Source organism: Tachypleus tridentatus, chromosome 12 (assembly GCF_004210375.1).
Source record: "Tachypleus tridentatus isolate NWPU-2018 chromosome 12, ASM421037v1, whole genome shotgun sequence".
NCBI classification, from domain to species: domain Eukaryota; kingdom Metazoa; phylum Arthropoda; class Merostomata; order Xiphosura; family Limulidae; genus Tachypleus; species Tachypleus tridentatus.
The window spans coordinates 60,002,389-60,023,629 of record NC_134836.1 but is presented as its reverse complement, the minus strand read 5'-3'; the positions used below and the strand labels follow the sequence as shown (position 1 = coordinate 60,023,629).

The window sequence follows — 21,241 nt, the reverse complement described above, 5'->3', positions numbered from 1 at the left end:
TTTCGGGCCTGAAGAGAGGGGGCTACAGTTTTGGTGCCCTGGGAATCATGGGATAAAGAATAATGCATTCTCATTTTCATAATATACTTCAGGAAGTATTGCAGTACTGCAGGAAATCGCTTTGCCTCAAAAATGTAAATTCTCAACACATTTGGCTTCCGCCCACCAGAAAAAAAAATTCATACGCCCATGAATGTACCACGAATTTATGGGGCGCCGACATCTCGACGCCCCTGCATCTTATGATAGTGGTATTTACTGTAATGGTTCTTTTCTGTGAAACTTGTCAGTCAGAACCACCAAATATCAAAGAATGTTTGTCAAACATTTAACTTCCATGAATCAAACAATATATCCTTCGAAGATAATACAAATCAATTATAACATTTATCTAATTGTTTCATCAAATTGTGCTTTATAATGCTTACTTAATATAATTGTAGCTAGAATAATATATACTGAGAAACACGACAAATTATGATTTGTTGTTTTTGTATCTATGCTTTATTTACCGTAAATACTTTAAACATAAGTATAAACGGTAATTTACCCAAACCTAATGTTAGAATATCGTAGAATTTATCAATATAAAATGACATGATAAAACATTTACTACCATGTTTAAAGATATTTGTGGATAATTCTTTTGGTGTTGTTAGTAATCGGGTGACATGGAAAAGAACAATTCATAAGATAAGTTTATCGACAAACCGATAGTTTAAAAACCACTAATTTAGAAACAACGCTGATAAAACCTTAAAATACGTTTTGTCTGTTACAGCTGTTAAGGGCACAGCATGGCCCGATGGTTAGGGCGCTCGACTCGTGATGTGACGGTCATTCACACTTTTCATTGGAGCGAGTAGGTCAAGAGTTTGTGGTGGACGGTGACGAGTAGTTACCTTCCCTCTAGTCTTACACTGCTAAATTAGTGAGAGTTAGCGCAGACAACCCTCGTGTAGCTTTGCGCTAAATTCAAAACAAATAAAGAATACAGCTTTTAAAACATTTCTTATGTTTCAGATAGCTCTATACAGAATTTACTGGTTAAGAGTTTACTACTAAAAGTGCTAACATTCATCCTATATGTGAGTTTCAGCTAATAAAGTTAGTGTCACAAAGATATATATGTGTGGCTGTGAAAAGTGTAATAAAACTTTACGATAATTTGAAGGTATATATGCCAATTCAAATATGTATACTATTTATAACACACAAGGAGAAAAACTTTTGAAACAACTCGGAATATATCACATCCCTAGTTATTTGACAAAAATTAATATATTAAGTTATAAAAAGTTTTAGTATAACGCTTGATTCCAGACTAGCAAGAAATATTACTTAAAAATCAAAGTATCTGTCATTTTAATTTTATACTGGGCATTTCCTTACAGATTTTTGCAAATTTAAATATAGCATACTAGATCTTATAGACTTATAACACTTCCTTGAAAAACATGAGGTGTATGCTTCACATATAAAGATTTATTCTTGCCTCTATAGTAACAAATACATTAAACCATCTAATTAAAACAATACATCGTGAGAACTCGTTATGCATTCAAAAAGTTATATATGAAATATCTATACATGTGGATAATAATTACTGAATAGAAACAAATATAAATTTTCAAACAAGCCGTGATGTTGTCCATTACCGATTCTTAACGGGAAAGCATTGTTGAATTTCAGTGCAACTAATCTAATACACATGTAATAATTTTTAAGTTAATCTTTGTTTATTGTAGTACGACAATCCAGACTCAAAACACAACGTTATGGTCCCCAGAAGATATCCACACAGAAGTAAAACAAAAGCCATTCCGAAATCTTCAACAAACAGTGGTAGTTGTTTGTTAGTACCAGCACAATAACCAGTCAAGTGTGTTTCTGTAGATTGGAGAAATTTGCGATTCCAAAAGTCAATAAGCCCCATTCTTCTTAACCAGTCCACACTGAAAATAAAGTGACAAGTGTGAACTATAGAAATAGTTATGTTAGTTGAATAAACAATTACATTTCATTAGTCAATACACTTCTCCTAATGAAGTTAACATTTACTTAAACGATAAGTTTCCAAATTACATTGAAGTTATATTAACTACACGGTCAATATAACTTGTTCCCAATTTATAAAATCAATCAACAACTACTTCGCTGTTATGGACATACAAACATAACCTTAACAACTGACTTCGTTTTTTTTCACAAAAGCTTACATTACACAATGTATGATATTATTATAACCTATAAATGTGTTATGTGGAATGTACACCTATCTCACAGAAGACAATAAGCTATTTCCTGGTGTTTGTAGATATATAAATATGATATTTTATGATTATTATACTGATAACGGTTGTAAGTATCTAATTAGTGTGGTTAGTTTTACTTACTTGTGTTCAATTATTTAGTGGGTTCACTTTTCTCCCCGACTTTGTTTCTTCACACTTTTAAGGTAATAAAATCATAACACTAAGATGGATAATGTATGGATATCAGATAATACTGTTCCTTCCTGCAGGCGTACGAATGAAACGGTGTACAGTGGTACCTCGGTTCTCGAACGTAATCCGTTCAAGAAGGCTGTTCGAAAACCGAATCAATTTTTCCCATAAGAAATACTGAAAATTAAATTAATCCGTTACAGACCTCCAAAAATTACGCATTGTGAAGCATTTTGAGTAAAAATATTGCTTATTTATACCTGTGTAATAATGCTTACATGTCAACCACAAAAAACTATAAACACAATAAAAAAAACAATAAATGAAAATGTAACTGCACTTTACCTGTGCTGAGGAGAGCTGATGACGTAAGTGAAAGGTGGTAAGAAACGTGGAGTGTAGGATAGTTATTATTGTTTGGAAGGGGAGTCACCTTCCATAAAAACGTCAGGTAACTCTCCTTCTGGGGTTCTTTCTCTTTTCTGTCTTTTTTCACCGCTTCAACCTGCTTGAGACTCACTGGACCTATTTCTCACTAAAAAACTTGTTTAATGAGGTTTGTTTCTGCCTGCATTTTAAAATGTTTCTGAAGTAAGACATGACATTGTCATTGAAAAGGTTTATGCTGCAGTTTGCTACAACTTTGTCAGGGTGAAATTTTCCCACAAAACTTTGTAACTCTCCCCATTTTCCACACATTTCCTTGATTAGTGAACTAGGAACATCCTCCCTTCCTTCCTCCTCATCTGAAGACACTTCCTCAGTTGCCTTCTGTTGCTGGTCTTGGAGTTCTTCCGTGGTGAGCTCAGTGTTGTGGTCTTCCACCAACTACCCCACATCATGACCATTCACATTCAAGCCCATACACTTGCCTAGTGAAACAATATCCTCGACAACAGACTCAGCCTCAAAGCCTTCAAAGTCTCTATCTGCTACTGAGTCTGGCCACAATTTCTTCCAGGCTGAGTTCATGGTCCTGAAAGACACTTCCCTCCAGGCTTTGGCTATGATCCTCAAGCAGTGGAGGATATTAAAGTGATTTTTCCAGAACTCTCTGACGGTTAACTTTGTGTCAGAGGTCACTTCAAAGCACCTTTTAAACAGTGCTTTGGTGTAGAGTTTCTTAAAGTTCGATATGACCTGCTGGTCCATGGGCTGATTAAGAGGAGTCGTGTTAGGGGGCAAGAGCTTCACCGTAATAAAACTGTACTCCCCCACCAACCCGTCCTCCAAGTCTGGTGGGTGAACAGGTGCATTGTCCATCACAAGAAGGTCCTTGAGTGGCAACTGTTTTTCCGTGAGATAATTCTTTACACTTGGGTCAAACACTTTATGGACCCACTCTATAAAAAAAATTCCTGGCTACCCATGCTTTACTATTAGCCCTCTACATGACATTTAGTTTACTTTTCAGGACATTATTTTTCTTAAAAACCCTCGGGTTTTCAGAATGGTACACAAGCAAAGACTTAAGTTTTAAGTCCTCACTTGCATTACTACATAATAGAGTTAGCCTATCCTTCATTGGCTTGTGTCCCAGCAGTGACTTCTCCTCCTTGGTGATGTAGGTCCTCTTTGGCATTTTCTTCCAAAAGAGGCCTGTCTAATTACAGTTGAACACTTGTTGAGGAATAAATCCCTCAGATTCTACATAGTCCTTAAATTCCCTAACAAATTTATCAGCAGGGTCTTTGTTAGAACTGGCATCCTTCCTATGTCTCACCTCACTATGTATGCCATTTCTCTTCCTAAATTTTTCACTCCACCCCCTACTAGCCTTAAAGGCATCACTTGTATCAGCACTCGTTCCAGGGGTGTTTTTCAGGAGGTCAGCATGCAACTGCTTTGCTTTCTTACAAATGATGGTCTCAGAATTGCTATCATCAGCTAACTGTTTTTCGTTTACCCAAACCAACAGTTTTCTACCTCTTCCATTGTTTGTGATCTTTGTTTCCTAAGCACTGTCACTCCTTTTGCAACATCAGCTCCTTTGATGACCACTTTATTTTTCAGTATGGTGCAGACTGTAGACTTCACCATACCAAACTGTGTAGCAAGGTCAGACACGTGAACACCACTCCCATACTTAGCTATGAGATCTTTTTTAACCTCTATTGTGGCTCTAACAACTTTTCTTTTTGGTTTGCTGCTTTCGTTATCCTTCTTTAACCCCATGGTGGCTTATTTAATCAGAATATTTAGAAAAACAACAAAAAGAAAAACGAGAACGTTCACATCAGATTTTAGTGGGGGTGTGGACTGAGCGACAGGTGCGGGTAAAATGTTTTGAGTAAGATTGGCGTGGGCCGAAAATGGTCGAAGGGTCGCTCGAGTCATCATTCGGGTTATTTCGGGGGTTCAGGCCACGACAGCTTGGTTCGGGAACCGAGCTTATGTTCGAAAACTGAATTGTTCGAAAAGGGAGTCATTCGAGAACCGAGGTACCACTGTATATTTATTTCATTCGAATATTTTTTGTACTGGGCCAGGTGGTCAAGGTACTGTACTTGCAATCCGAGGTTCGCGGATTCGAATCCCTATCGCAACAAACATACTCGCCTTTTCAGCCGTGGGGGCGTTATAATGTTACGGTCAATCCCATTATTTGTTGGTAAGGAGTAGCCCAAGAGTTGGATATGGATGGTGATGACTAGCTGCCTTCCCTCTAGCCTTACACTACTAAATTAGGGACGGCTAGCACAGATAGCTCTCGAGTAGCTTTGTGCGAAATTTCAAAACAAGCAAACAAAATCTAGTCTTACACTACTAAATTAGGGACGACTAGCGCAGATAGCCCTCGTGTAGCTTTGTGCGAAATTCAAAAAACAAACTTTTTATACTCTTTCGTTGTAAAAAGCATGTTTAAAGGAAGTTAAATTTTCAGGTACGTCTAACACTAAAGCCTAGATAAGTCTAACGCTAAAGTCTAGAAACGTCTAATACTGAGGTCTAGATACGTCTAATACTAAGGTCTTTCACCTTTAAGTGATATGAGTTACGGTATTAAATGAAATGAATACAAAGCTATCCGCTACATCTGAAAACAAAATAGTTATTCTGATAAACAATGCATGTTATCACTCAAGAAATGGTTCACAGGATATAACTTAGTTTCCCGACTGGCCATAATACGATCAGCTTGAAACTGGTCATAATACGAGATTTCATATTGGCCATGAACATATAAGTTTCATATCACAAATTACAAATGTTTTATGCATTTGAAAGAAAATCGTACTTTTAGAAGTAACTTTCAATATTTTCTAATATTTATTTACAGTCTGTATCATAACATGTTTCGGAATACTTTGTATAATTCTTACTCACAAACTCGTACTTTCCAAGTAAGATTTATACAAACACACACTTTGTGAGTAAGAATTATACAAACACACACTTTGTGAGTAAGAATTATACAAACACACACTTTGTGAGTAAGAATTATACAAACACACACTTTGTGAGTAAGAATTATACAAACACACACTTTGTGAGTAAGAATTATACAAACTCGTACTTTGTGAGTAAGAATTATACAAACTCGTACTTTGTGAGTAAGAATTATACAAACTCGTACTTTGTGAGTAAGAATTATACAAACTCGTACTTTGTGAGTAAGAATTATACAAACTCGTACTTTGTGAGTAAGAATTATACAAACTCGTACTTTGTGAGTAAGAATTATACAAACTCGTACTTTGTGAGTAAGAATTATACAAACTCGTACTTTGTGAGTAAGAATTATACAAACTCGTACTTTTGAGTAAGAATTATACAAACTCGTACTTTGTGAGTAAGAATTATACAAACTCGTACTTTGTGAGTAAGAATTATACAAACTCGTACTTTGTGAGTAAGAATTATACAAACTCGTACTTTGTGAGTAAGAATTATACAAACTCGTACTTTGTGAGTAAGAATTATACAAACTCGTACTTTGTGAGTAAGAATTATACAAACTCGTACTTTGTGAGTAAGAATTATACAAACTCGTACTTTGTGAGTAAGAATTATACAAACTCGTACTTTGTGAGTAAGAATTATACAAACTCGTACTTTGTGAGTAAGAATTATACAAACTCGTACTTTGTGAGTAAGAATTATACAAACTCGTACTTTGTGAGTAAGAATTATACAAACTCGTACTTTGTGAGTAAGAATTATACAAACTCGTAATTTGTGAGTAAGAATTATACAAACTCGTACTTTGTGAGTAAGAATTATACAAACTCGTACTTTGTGAGTAAGAATTATACAAACCCTTCACTTAATGGGTATGTCAGAAAACTCCCTTTATGCAATCCAAAGCTCTGAAAATCCAACAGTATATTCTCTGAGGCAATATGGAAAATGGAACAAGTCTGTTTTTCTTTGTCTTTGGGATTCGAGATGAGGTTTAACCAATGGCGTAATCCCACCAGAATATGTCCCTGTTTGACTTTCTCCAAATATTCGTCATTTTGTAACCGAGAATCAATTTTACTCTGTTTATTTCGCTTCCAAACATCTCTGAAAGTTGTGACGTTGGTTGTCTGTTTTAAATATAAAAATATATATTTCTAATTCAGAAAAATATTCGCAAAACAGGCATTTAAGAAATATAAAACATGTATTGTATTAAATTAACTGTTAGTATTTATTTGTTGATTTCATTTAAAACCATATTCGAAGGATATCTGCGTTAGCCGTCCCTAATTTTGAAGTAACAGACTACAGGGTTAGCAAACGTTATGCTACCAATCACTAACTCTTAGACTAACAGTTTGTTTGTTTGTTTTTGGAATTTTGCACAAAACTACTCGAGGGCTATCTGTGCTAGCCGTCCCTAATTTTGCAGTGTAAGACTAGAGAAAAGGCAGCTAGTCATCACCACCCACCGCCAATTCTTGGGCTACTCTTTTACCAATGAATAGTGGGATTGACCTCACATTATACGCCCCCACGGCTGGGAGGACGAGCATGTTTAGCGCGACGCGGGTGCGAACCAGCGACCTTCGGATTACGAGTCGCACGCCTTACGCGCTTGGCCATGCCAGGCCCTAGACTAACAGACAACAGGGTTACCAAACGTTCAATGCTACCAATCTCTAACTCTTACACTAACAGACTACAGAGAGCGCACCTCCCACCACCACTTCTTTCGCTACCTCTTCCTACATAGTTACCCTGACCATTGCACAGTGTATACCACGTTTTAGGTATATACATATTGACTTCTTGAAGCTTGTGCAACACTTCGGATGATTTAATAATGAATACTGAATACTTGTGTATAATTAATGATACAGATATTTTAATGCATGTTTACTTACCGACATAAAGTTAAACGTAGGAGAACCGGGAATGGCCAGGATCCCTAGCGTTGGTTTCATAAGAACTTGTTTCATGTTGTCTAACGGAGATTCTATCTTCTTGATGCTCAAAAACGCAAGTATGTTTCCACTGTACAAACACAGGATGACAATGCACACCAACCACCAACTGGCAAGAATAATTCTGGTCACGTTCCTCTTTGGTGTAGAGGGAGACCCTGTATATTAATAAATTTTTTAATCTTATATGTTCGAAAGAGTTGTAGGCTGATAAACAATGGGGGAACATAATTTTGGTGTTGTTGTAGACGACTAATATTAGAATAAAAAGTTAATTCGGTGCTTTATGGATACATTTATACAAATAATTAGCCTGACTTGATGTTATGCAGGGATTCAAAATCAATAAGGATTTATTTGGTACTGCGCAAGTGCTGCATATAGTATTCTCATACACGTTGGTATCACAGTGATTATGGGAAAGCTTGGTGTTACTATATATTAATAATCTCATTGAGTTAATGTTACAGAAGGTTCTGTAAAAGAAAAGAAAAATTGCTGAATTACAGAAGTTTATTACGTTATATATAGACGGATTTGGAGACTTACCGCGTGGCTACTCTCAATATTGCTACGACTAGTCATGCTCTACCTGACGACCGAGCATCTTGTTGATATTCCTGCAGCGTAAGTGTAATTGCAAAAACACTTCGTCGTAAGACTGTCATGGACTTATTCAATTGGAAATATTCTAATTTTCTTTGAAAATCAATCTTAGTTACAGAGTATCAGCCTTTATCGGCTTTCTCAGATTGTGTAGATTTTAAATATAAAGTCTCATTTGAAAGTATCGTGATTACAATATCAGACAGGAACAAAATCTGAAAATTTGCAGGGAAGGTGGGAGCGAATACTTAGGCAATGTACTGTATCATTGCAATATACATGTTTTTATCTGGTTTGCTAACTTGCAAATAAGAATATTTTCAAAATACCACATTCAGCCCTCTGTAACGACAGAGTATGTGGTGATAAACATTGAAACATATTATATGGATCATCTTCATACCTGTAAACATACTAATATATATATATATAAGGCAGAATCTAAATTTTATTTAACAAATTGATTTATTATTATGAAAGAACTGTATCTGAAAATCATTTTGATGTTAGATAACAACTCATGTATCACTAAACGTATAAATTTGGTAATTAGAGGATATGGTGTCTTATTAGATCCATGCTTTGTGTCGTTTGAAAGAATAACTGTTTTAAAAGGCGGTATGTCTTTGATGTCCACTGAATTCTGCGTGTCAGTAAATGTTTGTTTTCTCTAAATAAACAAGGAAGACAGACTGTAAACCGAAATGCTAAAGTGCACACCGATGATTCGGATTGTATTTTTACTACTTTCTACTTTTTATATTTGATGTTGACGTATCCAGTTTTTTGTATGTTACCGAGAATATTATTAAAAAATTACATTCCACAAGTAGATTCAAAGTGTTAGTACTCTCTGTATAGTTTCATACTAATATGTATAAGCAACATTGTTCTAAACTATTAAATATAGGAAACAATGCATTTATAAAAGGTCTGGTCTAGATATTGTTTCATACTGTAATGAATGTTGAGGTTCGAGAACATGTTATCTCTTGTGATTATTATTTATAATTACCGTCGAAACTTGCTCATAGAAATTCGGTGAAATTTGGAATATAGAGACAAGATGCACAATTATGTGCCTTCTGAAAATATTTTCCTAAAATTTATTCGGATGGTAACTTCATGTAGGAGTCTACATGGAAACCCCTCTGAATAAGTAAAGCGGTCTAACCTAATTAATTGTATTACAGACCTTAAATAGATGTAGTGAAACTATCTCCTCAATAAAGTACTTTTCATCGATTCCCAGAAAATCACCCATTAATTATCAAATAAAATATAACAATGGTGCAACTTTTATGAAAAATTATATATACGAATAATATATACCTTGAAGCATCCCGGTTCGTAAAACCAGCCACCAAACATTGATTTTCCATGACTGTGTGATTGTAGTTTTTATATCTCTTTTCATTTTTGAATACTCGAACCAGTTCGTTAAACTAATCGCTATTCCTGCGACAATTCCACAAAAGAAATACAAGATCCATATCTGAAAAGAACAATAAATTCATTATGTGAGTAACAAACTTTTTAATATCGTTTGATGTAAGAATTTAATAATACCACCTGGATATGTAAGTTTTATTACCTGCTTTAAAGGTTACACTTTGGAGCTGGCATTGTTTTAAACCATTTATTACATGTGTTTGGATTATAATAAAATCAACATTTTCACTGCATTTAATTGCATTGTAAAGATAGTCTGGTGCTTATGGGATTTATTTTTGACTACCAATGATTGCTGATCCACATGGTTTCTTAGCGTGAAGAGAAACATCAGTTTCTGAGTATCCTGGGTTGTCTTTCAGGCGCCAAATTCTTTGAAACTTGAAAGATATTAAGATAAGTCCCTGCCACGACTTTTGATCTGATTCATTACATTGTTTCTTTATGAATTTCTTTCTTTAAAAAAGCTTTGGAACATAATTGGATGGTTATAACCGAATAAACTATACTGTTGTGGCCCATACATTGGATTAAACATTACAAGACAGAAATAACATACTTACGCTGATATTACTACAAGTTTTAATATATTATATTTCTTAGAACCTAAAATATAAATGGGTAGGAATTCTAAGTTTGTTTTTTTCAGTGTTAGGGAATCTTCATTAGAGAGAGAGGATTATGTCTACTATTCAATGATCATTTTATGTAATTAATATAAAATAAATGTCAATACTACGCTTACCTCTATCTTAAAGAGAAATAAAAGAGTCCCGAAAGGCCTCTCTGCTGATGCTCTCTTCGATATGAATGTGACATCATCAACTGAAATACACTTTACATAGTCAATTGCATTTTCTCTTTCTAGTGTCCAGGATAATAATGCAAGTCCGATGTCTCTCTCCTAAATTAAAATAAAACAATATATATTAACCTGAAAGCAATAGTACTTAGGTTGAGACCTTCAAGTTCTAAAAGTTGGTCAAACTCTTGACCGGTAAGCTGACAGTTTCGATCGATTTGCTAACTTGAGCTGACCATCAGTCGAGTACTGTTTCATACTGGAGATAACACTTTCTTCTGTTGGTGAATTTATAGGGTTGTCTCTATTCTGTTTCTTCTTTTAGCAACATCTATGGTGAGAGTCGCTCTTTTATTGTGTCTTTCTAGTCCCAGCTTTGTGAATGCTTCATGGTGAGATTTCTGCTGTTGCTTGCTGGTGACACACTTGTTCTCTTTTGCAATGTGCCCGATTTTATAAAAAAAAATACAGCATCTCTTCTTCTTTTTGTCTATTGAGTTCTTGTCACCTTTGATATCTTGTTTCTGACCAGCCACTGTAATTGGTTATTCTCAGATTTATAAGTTATGCTCCCCCCATGTGCTTCTGTTTTATTGTTTTGCGACTTTGATCATCTTGCCTACATATTTTGGTGCTCTTTTCTTTATGATTAGTGATATGTCACTTGAGAACTTAATCACGAAATGTTCATGTATTAGTACGTGTGTCAGTCCTTCAAAACTATTTTATTAGTACATGTGTTAGTTCTTCAAAACTATTTTATTAGTACGTGTGTCAGTCCTTCAAAACTATTTTCACACTTGGCCATTCCACTCCATCTTGTAAAGTATCTTTGAACTACGGTTTCTCCGGTGTCAGATTTGCTTTCTCTGTACTTCTAACAGAACCTTATTTGGTAAGTACATGTTTCAACAAGACAACTTTTAACTTGTCGTGGTTCAAAATTATTTTTTTGTAGCAAAAGAAGCGAAACAACTCCCTTGAATAATGTTTTATCTTTACATTACACACACACTGTGTTTACAAACATGTTACATTAAATAAATATTTATTATGTCTGCAAACAAACTTTTACATCATACGGTTTTCACTAGGCTCCCATTATGTAGACATTGGTAGCCAATTTAGTTTAAAACCATAGATTTAGTTCCTCTTTGGAAAAGGTTTCTCCACCTAATGTGCTTCTATACTACATGATCTTGAATAACATGGCACTAAAACATGTGTTATTTCCTTGTCATTTTGTCTTTAGGCCTTGTGGTGTTTACCTTAGCCTTTTTGTCCCTAGTCCATGTGACCTTCATTTTCACTCTTCTGTCTCACTCTCGTTTATTCCTAGGCCTAAATGCTGCTTCTATCCGTGGGCCCGGCATGGCCAGGTAGTTAAGACACTCGACTCGTAATCCGAGGATCGCGGGTTCGAATCCCCGTCACACCAAACATGCTCGCCCTTTCAGCCGTGGGGGCGTTATAATGTGACGATAAATTCCACTATTCGTTGGTAAATAAGTAGCCCAAGAGTTGGCGGTGGGTGATGATGACTAGCTGCCTTCCCTTTAGTCTTACGCTGCAAAATTAGGGACGGTTAGCGCAGATATCCCTTGCGCGAAATTCAAACCAAACCATTCTTTTATTCGTAAAACTATGATTTTAAATTAGTTCTTACATCTTTGACCACACCTATGATGTTTGTATTTCTAAACAATACCGTGTTCCTCTTTCTGTATTATTTCTGTTTCTTGCACAAAATATTTTCCATTATTTTTTCTTTCTGTCTGTTTACCAAGTGGTTTTACAAAAGTTTAGTTTGTTTGCTTTATACCATATTGTATGTTTATTGACTGTATCACAAAACCATATACTATTTACCTTTCTGACTAGTTGGCCCACAATTCCTTTCCAAGTTCCATTAGAATCCCGGAATCCATATGTTTCACCTAATGGTTCTTGCACAACATAACTATGAGAAAAATAGGCTTTTCTAAGCATACAGTAGTAATAATTGTATTTTGTCATTAATAAGTACAAGAAAAACAATTCTAGTGTTCACATTTGTGATGAGCCATAGTATTGTGACTTACGGATTTCAGAAGATTATATTAAAATTATTTTGAATATGCAAGTCATAAAATGAATAGCTGATATAAAGTCCAGCTGAAATGGAATGTATCATACTGTATTTCGACATCATTTGTAGTGTATCAGATGTAACTAAAAATTGGTCACTTTTGGGAAGGGCATATAACAGTACTGCCTAATACAAGCCACCCGCTAGTACAGTGGTACGTCTACGGATTTACAACCATAAAATCAGGGGTTCGATTCCCCTCGGTGGGCTCAGCAAATGGTCCGATGTGGCTTTGCTATAAAACAAAAACAAAAAACACGCCTAATGCAAAATATTCATACACTCGTAACATAAAATGCGGTTAGCTTGTGAATATAGAATATTCGTGATATGTCTGTCCATTACATTTTATGGCATTAGAAAACAAGATATCGATAAACGTGGGACACCATTACTTTCTAAAGATTGAGCGGTAATAATTCCTACCATAGTCGTGGTAAGCACATCTTGTAACATGTGGGAATACACGAACACAAAGTTCAGCAGCAAAAGACATTAAAGGTTTCCGGGTAACATTACACAAGAAGAGTATCCCTCTGGACATGAGACCAGATAAGGCTTCCACTCGTACCTCCTTTCCTAGCCACTGTACACCTCAAGCAGTTAGTGAATGACACGGGTATACACGCTATTCCATACAAAGAAATATTATTGAAATTGCTGGGCACAGCACCTTTAGATTTCTGTGTGATCAAAGTATTAGAAGGTACTGAAAAGATCTTTTCTCTCATACACTAGTTGTATTATGGAAAACACATAAAAGTGTTGTCATTTGGATATATTACTGTATTGTAAGATTATACGTTCCCGTACCAAGGCTGTGGAAAGAAGGATTGTGTTTGGTTTGTTGTGACAACCCAAACAGAAAGACCATTTTTTTTCTTGCTGGAACTCCGTATAAGATCAAAAGGCGTAAAGATAAAGTATTGATATTTTAACTCTGGAACAAATTAAAAGCAACTGATTGAGAGTAGAATGCTAATAACTTTATCCTTATAGTACAGTCAAATAAAAACAACTAAATACATATTATAACTCCTAAAACATTACACTAGTGTACGATTATTTGGTTTCTTTACATACATTGTTGTAACTCTACTATATAAACAGAATTCACAGAAAATGTTTATGGAAGACTCGTGTGTTTCTGCTCAGTCAATCTTCTGTGAGTCTAAGAAGTTGTAGTGCTAAAAGTCTGGTTTCGATACCTGTGATGGATAGAACACAGATAGCCCATTTTATAGTTTTGTGGTTAAAGACAAACCTTTGTCTCCATTGCTTTCTAAACCACAAAATTCCTCTTAAGATGGTGACAATGTTTCTGTCCTTCTTATTCTGGTCAGATGAGTTTTTCTTTCTCACTTGTATTCATATTCCTTTATTTCTAGCATCTTTTCTCTTATTTCTCAGTTTGTAAGTCCACGAATTTACAACGCTAAAATCAGGAGTTCGATTCCCATCGGTGGGCTCAGCAGATAGCCCGATGTGGCTTTGCTATAAGAAAACACACACAAACACACTTTCTCTCGTTTTCTTTTCTCTCAATTTGTATTTTCATTATTTTCTTCTTTCAGTCTTTCTTTCTCTCTTCTGTCTCTTTGTTCTTGTTTTCTTTAATACATTTTCATACTTCACAGCCTTTCAGCCAAAGAAGAAATTCTCTTTTTATCCATTTATCAGAACCATCTGATGAGGTTGTAATACGTAATTGTACTCTCTACATTATATTCGTTACTACTACAGTTTTGCATACATTGGACTACTTATGTCTGTTGTCGTTCACGTTTTCTTCTGTGCGTCTTTACCATTGTCTAATCCTGGCTTTAGCTCACCAATTGTCAGGAACCCTATATTGTGTAATTTTTTGTACATTAAGTATAAGGGTGTGCTATGTTGTATTATATATTCTTCTCCATTAGGTTCCTGTGACTTGTTGGTGATAAATTCAAAAATCAACGAGCAGCACTCATTTCACCTGTTTTCAAAGTAATATATGTGTTCGGAACTAGTTAAACGAATGTACAACAACTTCTTTACACCATAGAAATCACAGGCATATCACAAACACTACATAATTTCCTTCTTCCTGCCAAAAGCTCACTTAGGCCTATTCAATTGTTTTTGAATTTCAGTTAACAAGTCAAACTATTTTTCTCTATAACTATCGCCAAACTTAGAGTATAGTTCACTTACTTTCATGTAGTTACTACGGTTGTATCCTATTCTTCTAAAATTGTCTGCTCCTATTTGCAATAATCGTCTATGTATTTATCAAAGTCCACTGAAGCCTAATTCAACTACTGTAGATCTCTTTGACGAAATAAACTATTTGTCTGGTCTCTTTCAATACCATTAGTCTCACTCTAATGTATCAACTGTTAGGCATTTCATTCTTAGGACGATTAACTTTGCGTTTAACTTGTCTTTGTCTGTCTATTTATATGTTTAATACTTAATCGTCTTTCGCTTTGTCTTCGACATCAAAATATTTCACGCGACGTTACATAATCTCGACATCATTAAGTTAGAAACACAAACTCTTACCAAGTTACGTAACGAAATTGTCATAACATTTACTTTAGAATAATTACTTCTAATTATCTTGTTATGACCAAAACTAAACAGTCATTTTATATATTCTTTCACAAAATAAATAAATTAATATCTACCTTAAACAGTTTTATATGATGACACTTTCGATTATGCTGAATTAATCATATTATTTTAAAAAGTTATGTAAGTATTGATAGAAATATATGATTTTAACTTACGTGAAATCATAATATTTTGCTAGAGTATTAAGTATCTGAAAGATGAATCGTTTCGGAGCATCTTCAATACTATTCTGAAACGTAAAACACACATTCATCAGTTCGGAGCATCTTCAACACTATTCTGAAACGTAAAACACATATTCATCAGTTCGGAGCATCTTCAATACTATTCTGAAACGTAAAACACACATTCATCAGTTCGGAGCATCTTCAATACTATTCTGAAACGTAAAACACACATTCATCAGTTCGGAGCATCTTCAATACTATTCTGAAACGTAAAACACACATTCATCAGTTCGGAGCATCTTCAATACTATTCTGAAACGTAAAACACACATTCATCAGTTCGGAGCATCTTCAATACTATTCTGAAACGTAAAACACACATTCATCAGTTCGGAGCATCTTCAATACTATTCTGAAACGTAAAATACACATTCATCAGTTCGGAGCATCTTCAATACTATTCTGAAACGTAAAACACACATTCATCAGTTCGGAGCATCTTCAATACTATTCTGAAACGTAAAACACACATTCATCAGTTCGGAGCATCTTCAATACTATTCTGAAACGTAAAACACACATTCATCAGTTCGAGCATCTTCAATACTATTCTGAAACGTAAAACACACATTCATCAGTTCGGAGCATCTTCAATACTATTCTGAAACGTAAAACACACATTCATCAGTAAAGCAGATTTCTTGCATTCGTTAAACACAATATCAGTAAACGGAATTCAAGATTCAAAATATAATACAAATATTTTACATGTCGATAAAATATGAGTTTTGTTGTTGTTGTGTTGAACAGAATCAGGTTTAGAACCAGAGTGAAGTAACTTTGTTTGTTGGGTTGAATTTCGTACAGAGGTGCTAGATGATGGTCGTCCCTAACTTAGAAGTTAGAAGTTTCACCGTCAACTCTTGGTCTACTCTTTACCAACAAAAATGGGATCATTAGACGCATTTTAACGTCTTCACCACTTAAAGGGTGAAGAGGTTTGGTGAAGAGACTGTAACCCGTGAACCACAAACTACGATACGAGCACCTACATGTAACTAAATGATGTACCACCTCTCGCTGAATAGATTCTACAGAGTTCGAATTTTCAAGAAGACACTTGCTTTAGTTAACTGCACATTATTTCAGTTTGCACTTATCGACAGTGTTTCAAAACTTCACTTTCTTTAGATAATTCATTTCTTTAACACAAAGTTTAACATAGTGAATACCTTATATGAAACAGAAGAATATTCTGAATACGGTAAAGCAAAATCCGTCATTTCTGACAAAACTTAGAACAATAAACGTGTCCTTGTATGTGCATTTACGAGCAGCTTTAATACCTTATCTATATCTCGGTTAAATCGGATTACATTTGGTAAAGGTCTCCTCGTCTTATTAAAGTGTAAATATGACAATGTAATCCGTATCACATCTTAATTTGAAGTAATTTATTTTTCATAAACTTAATAGTCAGGAGGCTCGAATTAGAATCTGTGGGTCGTGGGTTCGACTCCTTCACCGAATAAACTCGCCATTTTAAACGTGTGGGGATTATAATTTGATACTCAATCCCACTATATGTTGGTAAAGAGTAGTCCAGGAGTTATATATTTAAAAACGGTTGTGAACCTGACGATGACTGAAGAAGGTCGCAACGTTGTTCGCTCCTCTATTAGTGCTTTCTCTACCCGTATCAGCCGTTTTTAAATATATAATATTCTCTACAAGTGGGTTTTCTCGTCGTCACGGATTATTAGTTCAGGAGTTGGCATTGGGTGGTGTTAACTAGCTGCTTTCCCTATAGTCTTTCACAGGTGAATTACGAACAGATAGCCCTTGAACTGTTTGGCGCGAAATCATACAAGACAAACAGTTCTTTAAACTGGTTATAAAGTAGTTAATTTGTTTTTTATTTAACACTAATGTTAGCGCCCCGGTATGGCCAGGTATATGGCCGGTAATAACTATTCGTTATTAAAAGAGTAGCCCAAGGGTTGACGGTGGGTGGTGATGACTAGCTGCCTTCCCTCTAGCCTTACACTGCTAAATTAGGGACGGCTAGCACAGATAGCTCGTGTAGCTTTGTGCGAAATTCAAAAACAAACAAAATCTTTTACATAGTGTTGTAGAATCGTTACAAATATACTTTTCATGGTACTTTAGTATTAGTCCCACTACATCTTTTTAAGCACTATATGTTTTATTTATCTTCTCAGGAAGTTTGAAAAATTTAAAGGGTAAATAAAAGCTCCGACCACCACTTTGTTGTCACTTCGTCAAACAGTTTATTCCGATGTGGATTTACTTTAAAACAAACAATCAGAAAAGTAAATCTATCCAGTTTTTGTTTCCCAGCCGATATGATGAGCTCTGGATTGAACGAAACGCGTCGTTGGTTGTAATACTACTGTCATTATACATTCTTTTAATTTCTGAAAATTGTTGTGAAGATATTAAACAAAGAATGTAGAGTTTAAGGACGTAATAGGCCTAGTACTAATGTTTTATGACAGACATAATCCTAAGTTAGACAGAATTAGCGTGTGTCTGTGTTTTTCTTATAGCAAAGCCACATCGGGCTATCTGCTGAGCCCACCTAGGGGAATTGAGCCCCTGATTTTAGCGTTGTAAATCCGGAGACATACCGCTGTACTAGCGGGTGGCTTGCATCAGGCAGTACTGTTATATGCCCTTCCCAAAAGTGACCAGAATTAGTACTTGGAACGCCAGTATCTCTTAAAGTAATTAAATCGTGTGATTTGTTCTATAATAATTTGATTTTCATATTTAATATTTTGGAGATACGATTTGTTATACGAATGGGTTGGAGTTATTTGTACTGTTACCAGTTAATTATCTCCGAACACGTGTTTCAATTATCCAAGAATCCTAAACAATCAGTTGAAAGCATAATGCATGAGAGTATATTTCGAAGAATAGAATTCAATCTCCATAGCATGTACCAGATACATCTAACGACAGTAATAATTTATGTGATTTCAATCTTGCAATTTCCTTGTTCAATAGCTTGCACATGAAAAACTCATTTCGCGCACATGTGTACTTAAATAACTGAACAGGCATACAAACACCAGCTCATTGTGTAAGTAAATCCTGATCTGCCTTCAAAACAAAATCTCAGATCAATAACAATAGCGTGCAGTTTTACACAGCATTGTATATCCTGTGTTTTATATCCCTGAAAATAATTTTATATGGGTTGAATTCGTATATATGAAACGGAGCTTTATCTTGTTAAAACATACAGTATCATAGATCCCATTTTGTTTTTCCTGGAATAATAGGTCAGCAGTTATATTGTTATATTTTTTAGTGTTGTTAGCATTACTGTTTGTTTGTTTGTTTTTGAATTTCGCACAAAGCTACAAGAGGGCTATCTGCGCTAGCTGTCCCTAATTTAGCAGTGTAAGACAACAGGGAAGGCAGTTAGTCATCACCGCCCACCACCAACTCTTGGGCTACTCTTTTACCAACGAATAGCGGGACTGACCGTCACATTATAATGCCTCCACGGCTGAAAGGACAAGCGTGTTTGGTGCAACGGGGATCCGAGTCCGCGACCCTCAGATCACGAGTCGAACGCCTTAACCCACCTGGCCATGCCGGGCCCTGTAAAAGATATACACACCATAACAAGTGTTATTTTTATTCCAGACATAATATATGAATAAAGTAACGCTTGCAAAGCCTTTATAGTTACATCGCTGATTTCTCATTATTCTCTTAAACATTCACTTCGTACATTGAATTCTGACACTGGCAGCTTTACTTTGAAACATTCAATTTGTACATTGAATTCTGACACTGGCAGCTTTACTTTGAAACATTCGCTTTGTGCATTGAATTCTGACTCTGGCAGCTTTACTTTTAAACATTCACTTCGTACATTGAATTCTGACACTGGCAGCTTTACTTTGAAACATTCGCTTTGTGCATTGAATTCTGACTCTGGCAGCTTTACTTTGAAACATTCACTTCGTACATTGAATTCTGACACTGGCAGCTTTACTTTGAAACATTCGCTTCGTACATTGAATTCTGACACTGGCAGCTTTACTTTGAAACATTCACTTCGTACATTGAATTCTGACACTGGCAGCTTTACTTTGAAACATTCACTTCGTACATTGAATTCTGACAATGGCAGCTTTACTTTGAAACATTCACTTCGTACATTGAATTCTGACACTGGCAGCTTTACTTTGAAACATTCACTTCGTACATTGAATTCTGACACTGGCAGCTTTACTTTGAAACATTCACTTCGTACATTGAATTCTGACACTGGCAGCTTTACTTTGAAACATTCACTTCGTACATTGAATTCTGACACTGGCAGCTTTACTTTGAAACATTCACTTCGTACATTGAATTCTGACACTGGCAGCTTTACTTTGAAACATTCGCTTCGTACATTGAATTCTGACACTGGCAGCTTTACTTTTAAACATTCGCTTCGTACATTGAATTCTGACACTGACAGCTTTACTTTTAAACATTCGCTTCGTACATTGAATTCTGACACTGACAGCTTTACTTTTAAACATTCACTTTGTACATTGAATTCTGACACTGGCAGCTTTACTTTCTAATTTGTGAATCCAACATCATAGAATACATCAGTCAGAGACACTGTTTATTGATGTGTTTTAAAATTTGTCACAAAAAAGGAAATAATAATATGGCATACTCCAATTCAGAGAAAACTGAATTCTTAGGTTTCTTGAAGAAATATACACAGTTATTAATCATTCATGAAGATTTAGTAAAATAATCTTTTACCAGTTGTAATTATACTCTAGCCTTTTGACTTCAAGGTTCTGACTTTTTTCTTTTGACTTTCTGCCACATTATTATAAGTTTCTGGTTATATTCCTCATTCTAAGAGGCTTAAATCTACCTCTGAAAGCACCTGGAGATCACGTTGTGGTTCATTTACTGTTTTATCTTTTGAAGAAGGCTTAACTTGTCTGTTAGTTAACCAAAGATCTGAGCTTCTTCGTGTCTTTTCACATCTGTTAAATTGTTAAATTACAACTTCTGGACTAGTATTCATACGCTATGAAACATAACACATGTTTATTGCAGCACAAGGACTATAACAAGGTCGACTAGACCATAGAGGTCTATTATTTTTTACTTATCTGTGAAATGCATAACCATGTTATATTATTCTGCTGAATACCTGGCTTCCAAACCTTAACACCTATACATATATTTGTCTTGCCATAAGATGATTCCATCTTCTTGTAGATGTACTTTCGAACTATATTGGTAGTGTACTTTAGTAAGACTTATTTTATATCATCACACTCGTGATTAAGCCCATGGGTGTCCTACAACACCTTCGATTCTTTACCATACATGAATAGTGCTTGGTTGTATCCTGCAACTTTGTCTTTTGGGGTTCAGAGCCACATTTTGATTGTAAAGTCAGAAACTCTACCATTGCGCATTTAACAAACAACTAGTTTTTATGAGTTATGCAACAATTTTTATTCTGTTATTTCTTAAATATCAGCTTAATTAACAGCATTAGATATTAATGATAGCTTTGTGTATTATTTTCGTTTACTTATATGTATACACAAAGAGATATTCCTGAGTATTGTTTTAAGCTACTA

The 21,241-nt window shown here is 35.2% G+C and overlaps 1 protein-coding gene across 1 annotated transcript in view; it reads right to left on the bottom strand.

The window, feature by feature from the left end:
* Positions 1-1,518: 1,518 nt before the first annotated feature.
* LOC143235155 (glutamate receptor ionotropic, delta-2-like) overlaps positions 1,519-21,241 on the bottom strand; it is a 46,878-nt gene continuing 27,155 nt past the window's right edge. The window contains exons 5-11 of the mRNA XM_076473030.1: positions 15,579-15,652; positions 12,549-12,639; positions 10,623-10,781; positions 9,758-9,920; positions 7,760-7,977; positions 6,708-6,979; positions 1,519-1,955 (exon numbers count right to left, since the gene is read on the bottom strand). Coding sequence (XP_076329145.1) covers positions 1,724-1,955; positions 6,708-6,979; positions 7,760-7,977; positions 9,758-9,920; positions 10,623-10,781; positions 12,549-12,639; positions 15,579-15,652 — 1,209 coding nt within the window. The 3' untranslated portion in view covers positions 1,519-1,723. The remainder of the gene's footprint in view (positions 1,956-6,707; positions 6,980-7,759; positions 7,978-9,757; positions 9,921-10,622; positions 10,782-12,548; positions 12,640-15,578; positions 15,653-21,241) is intronic.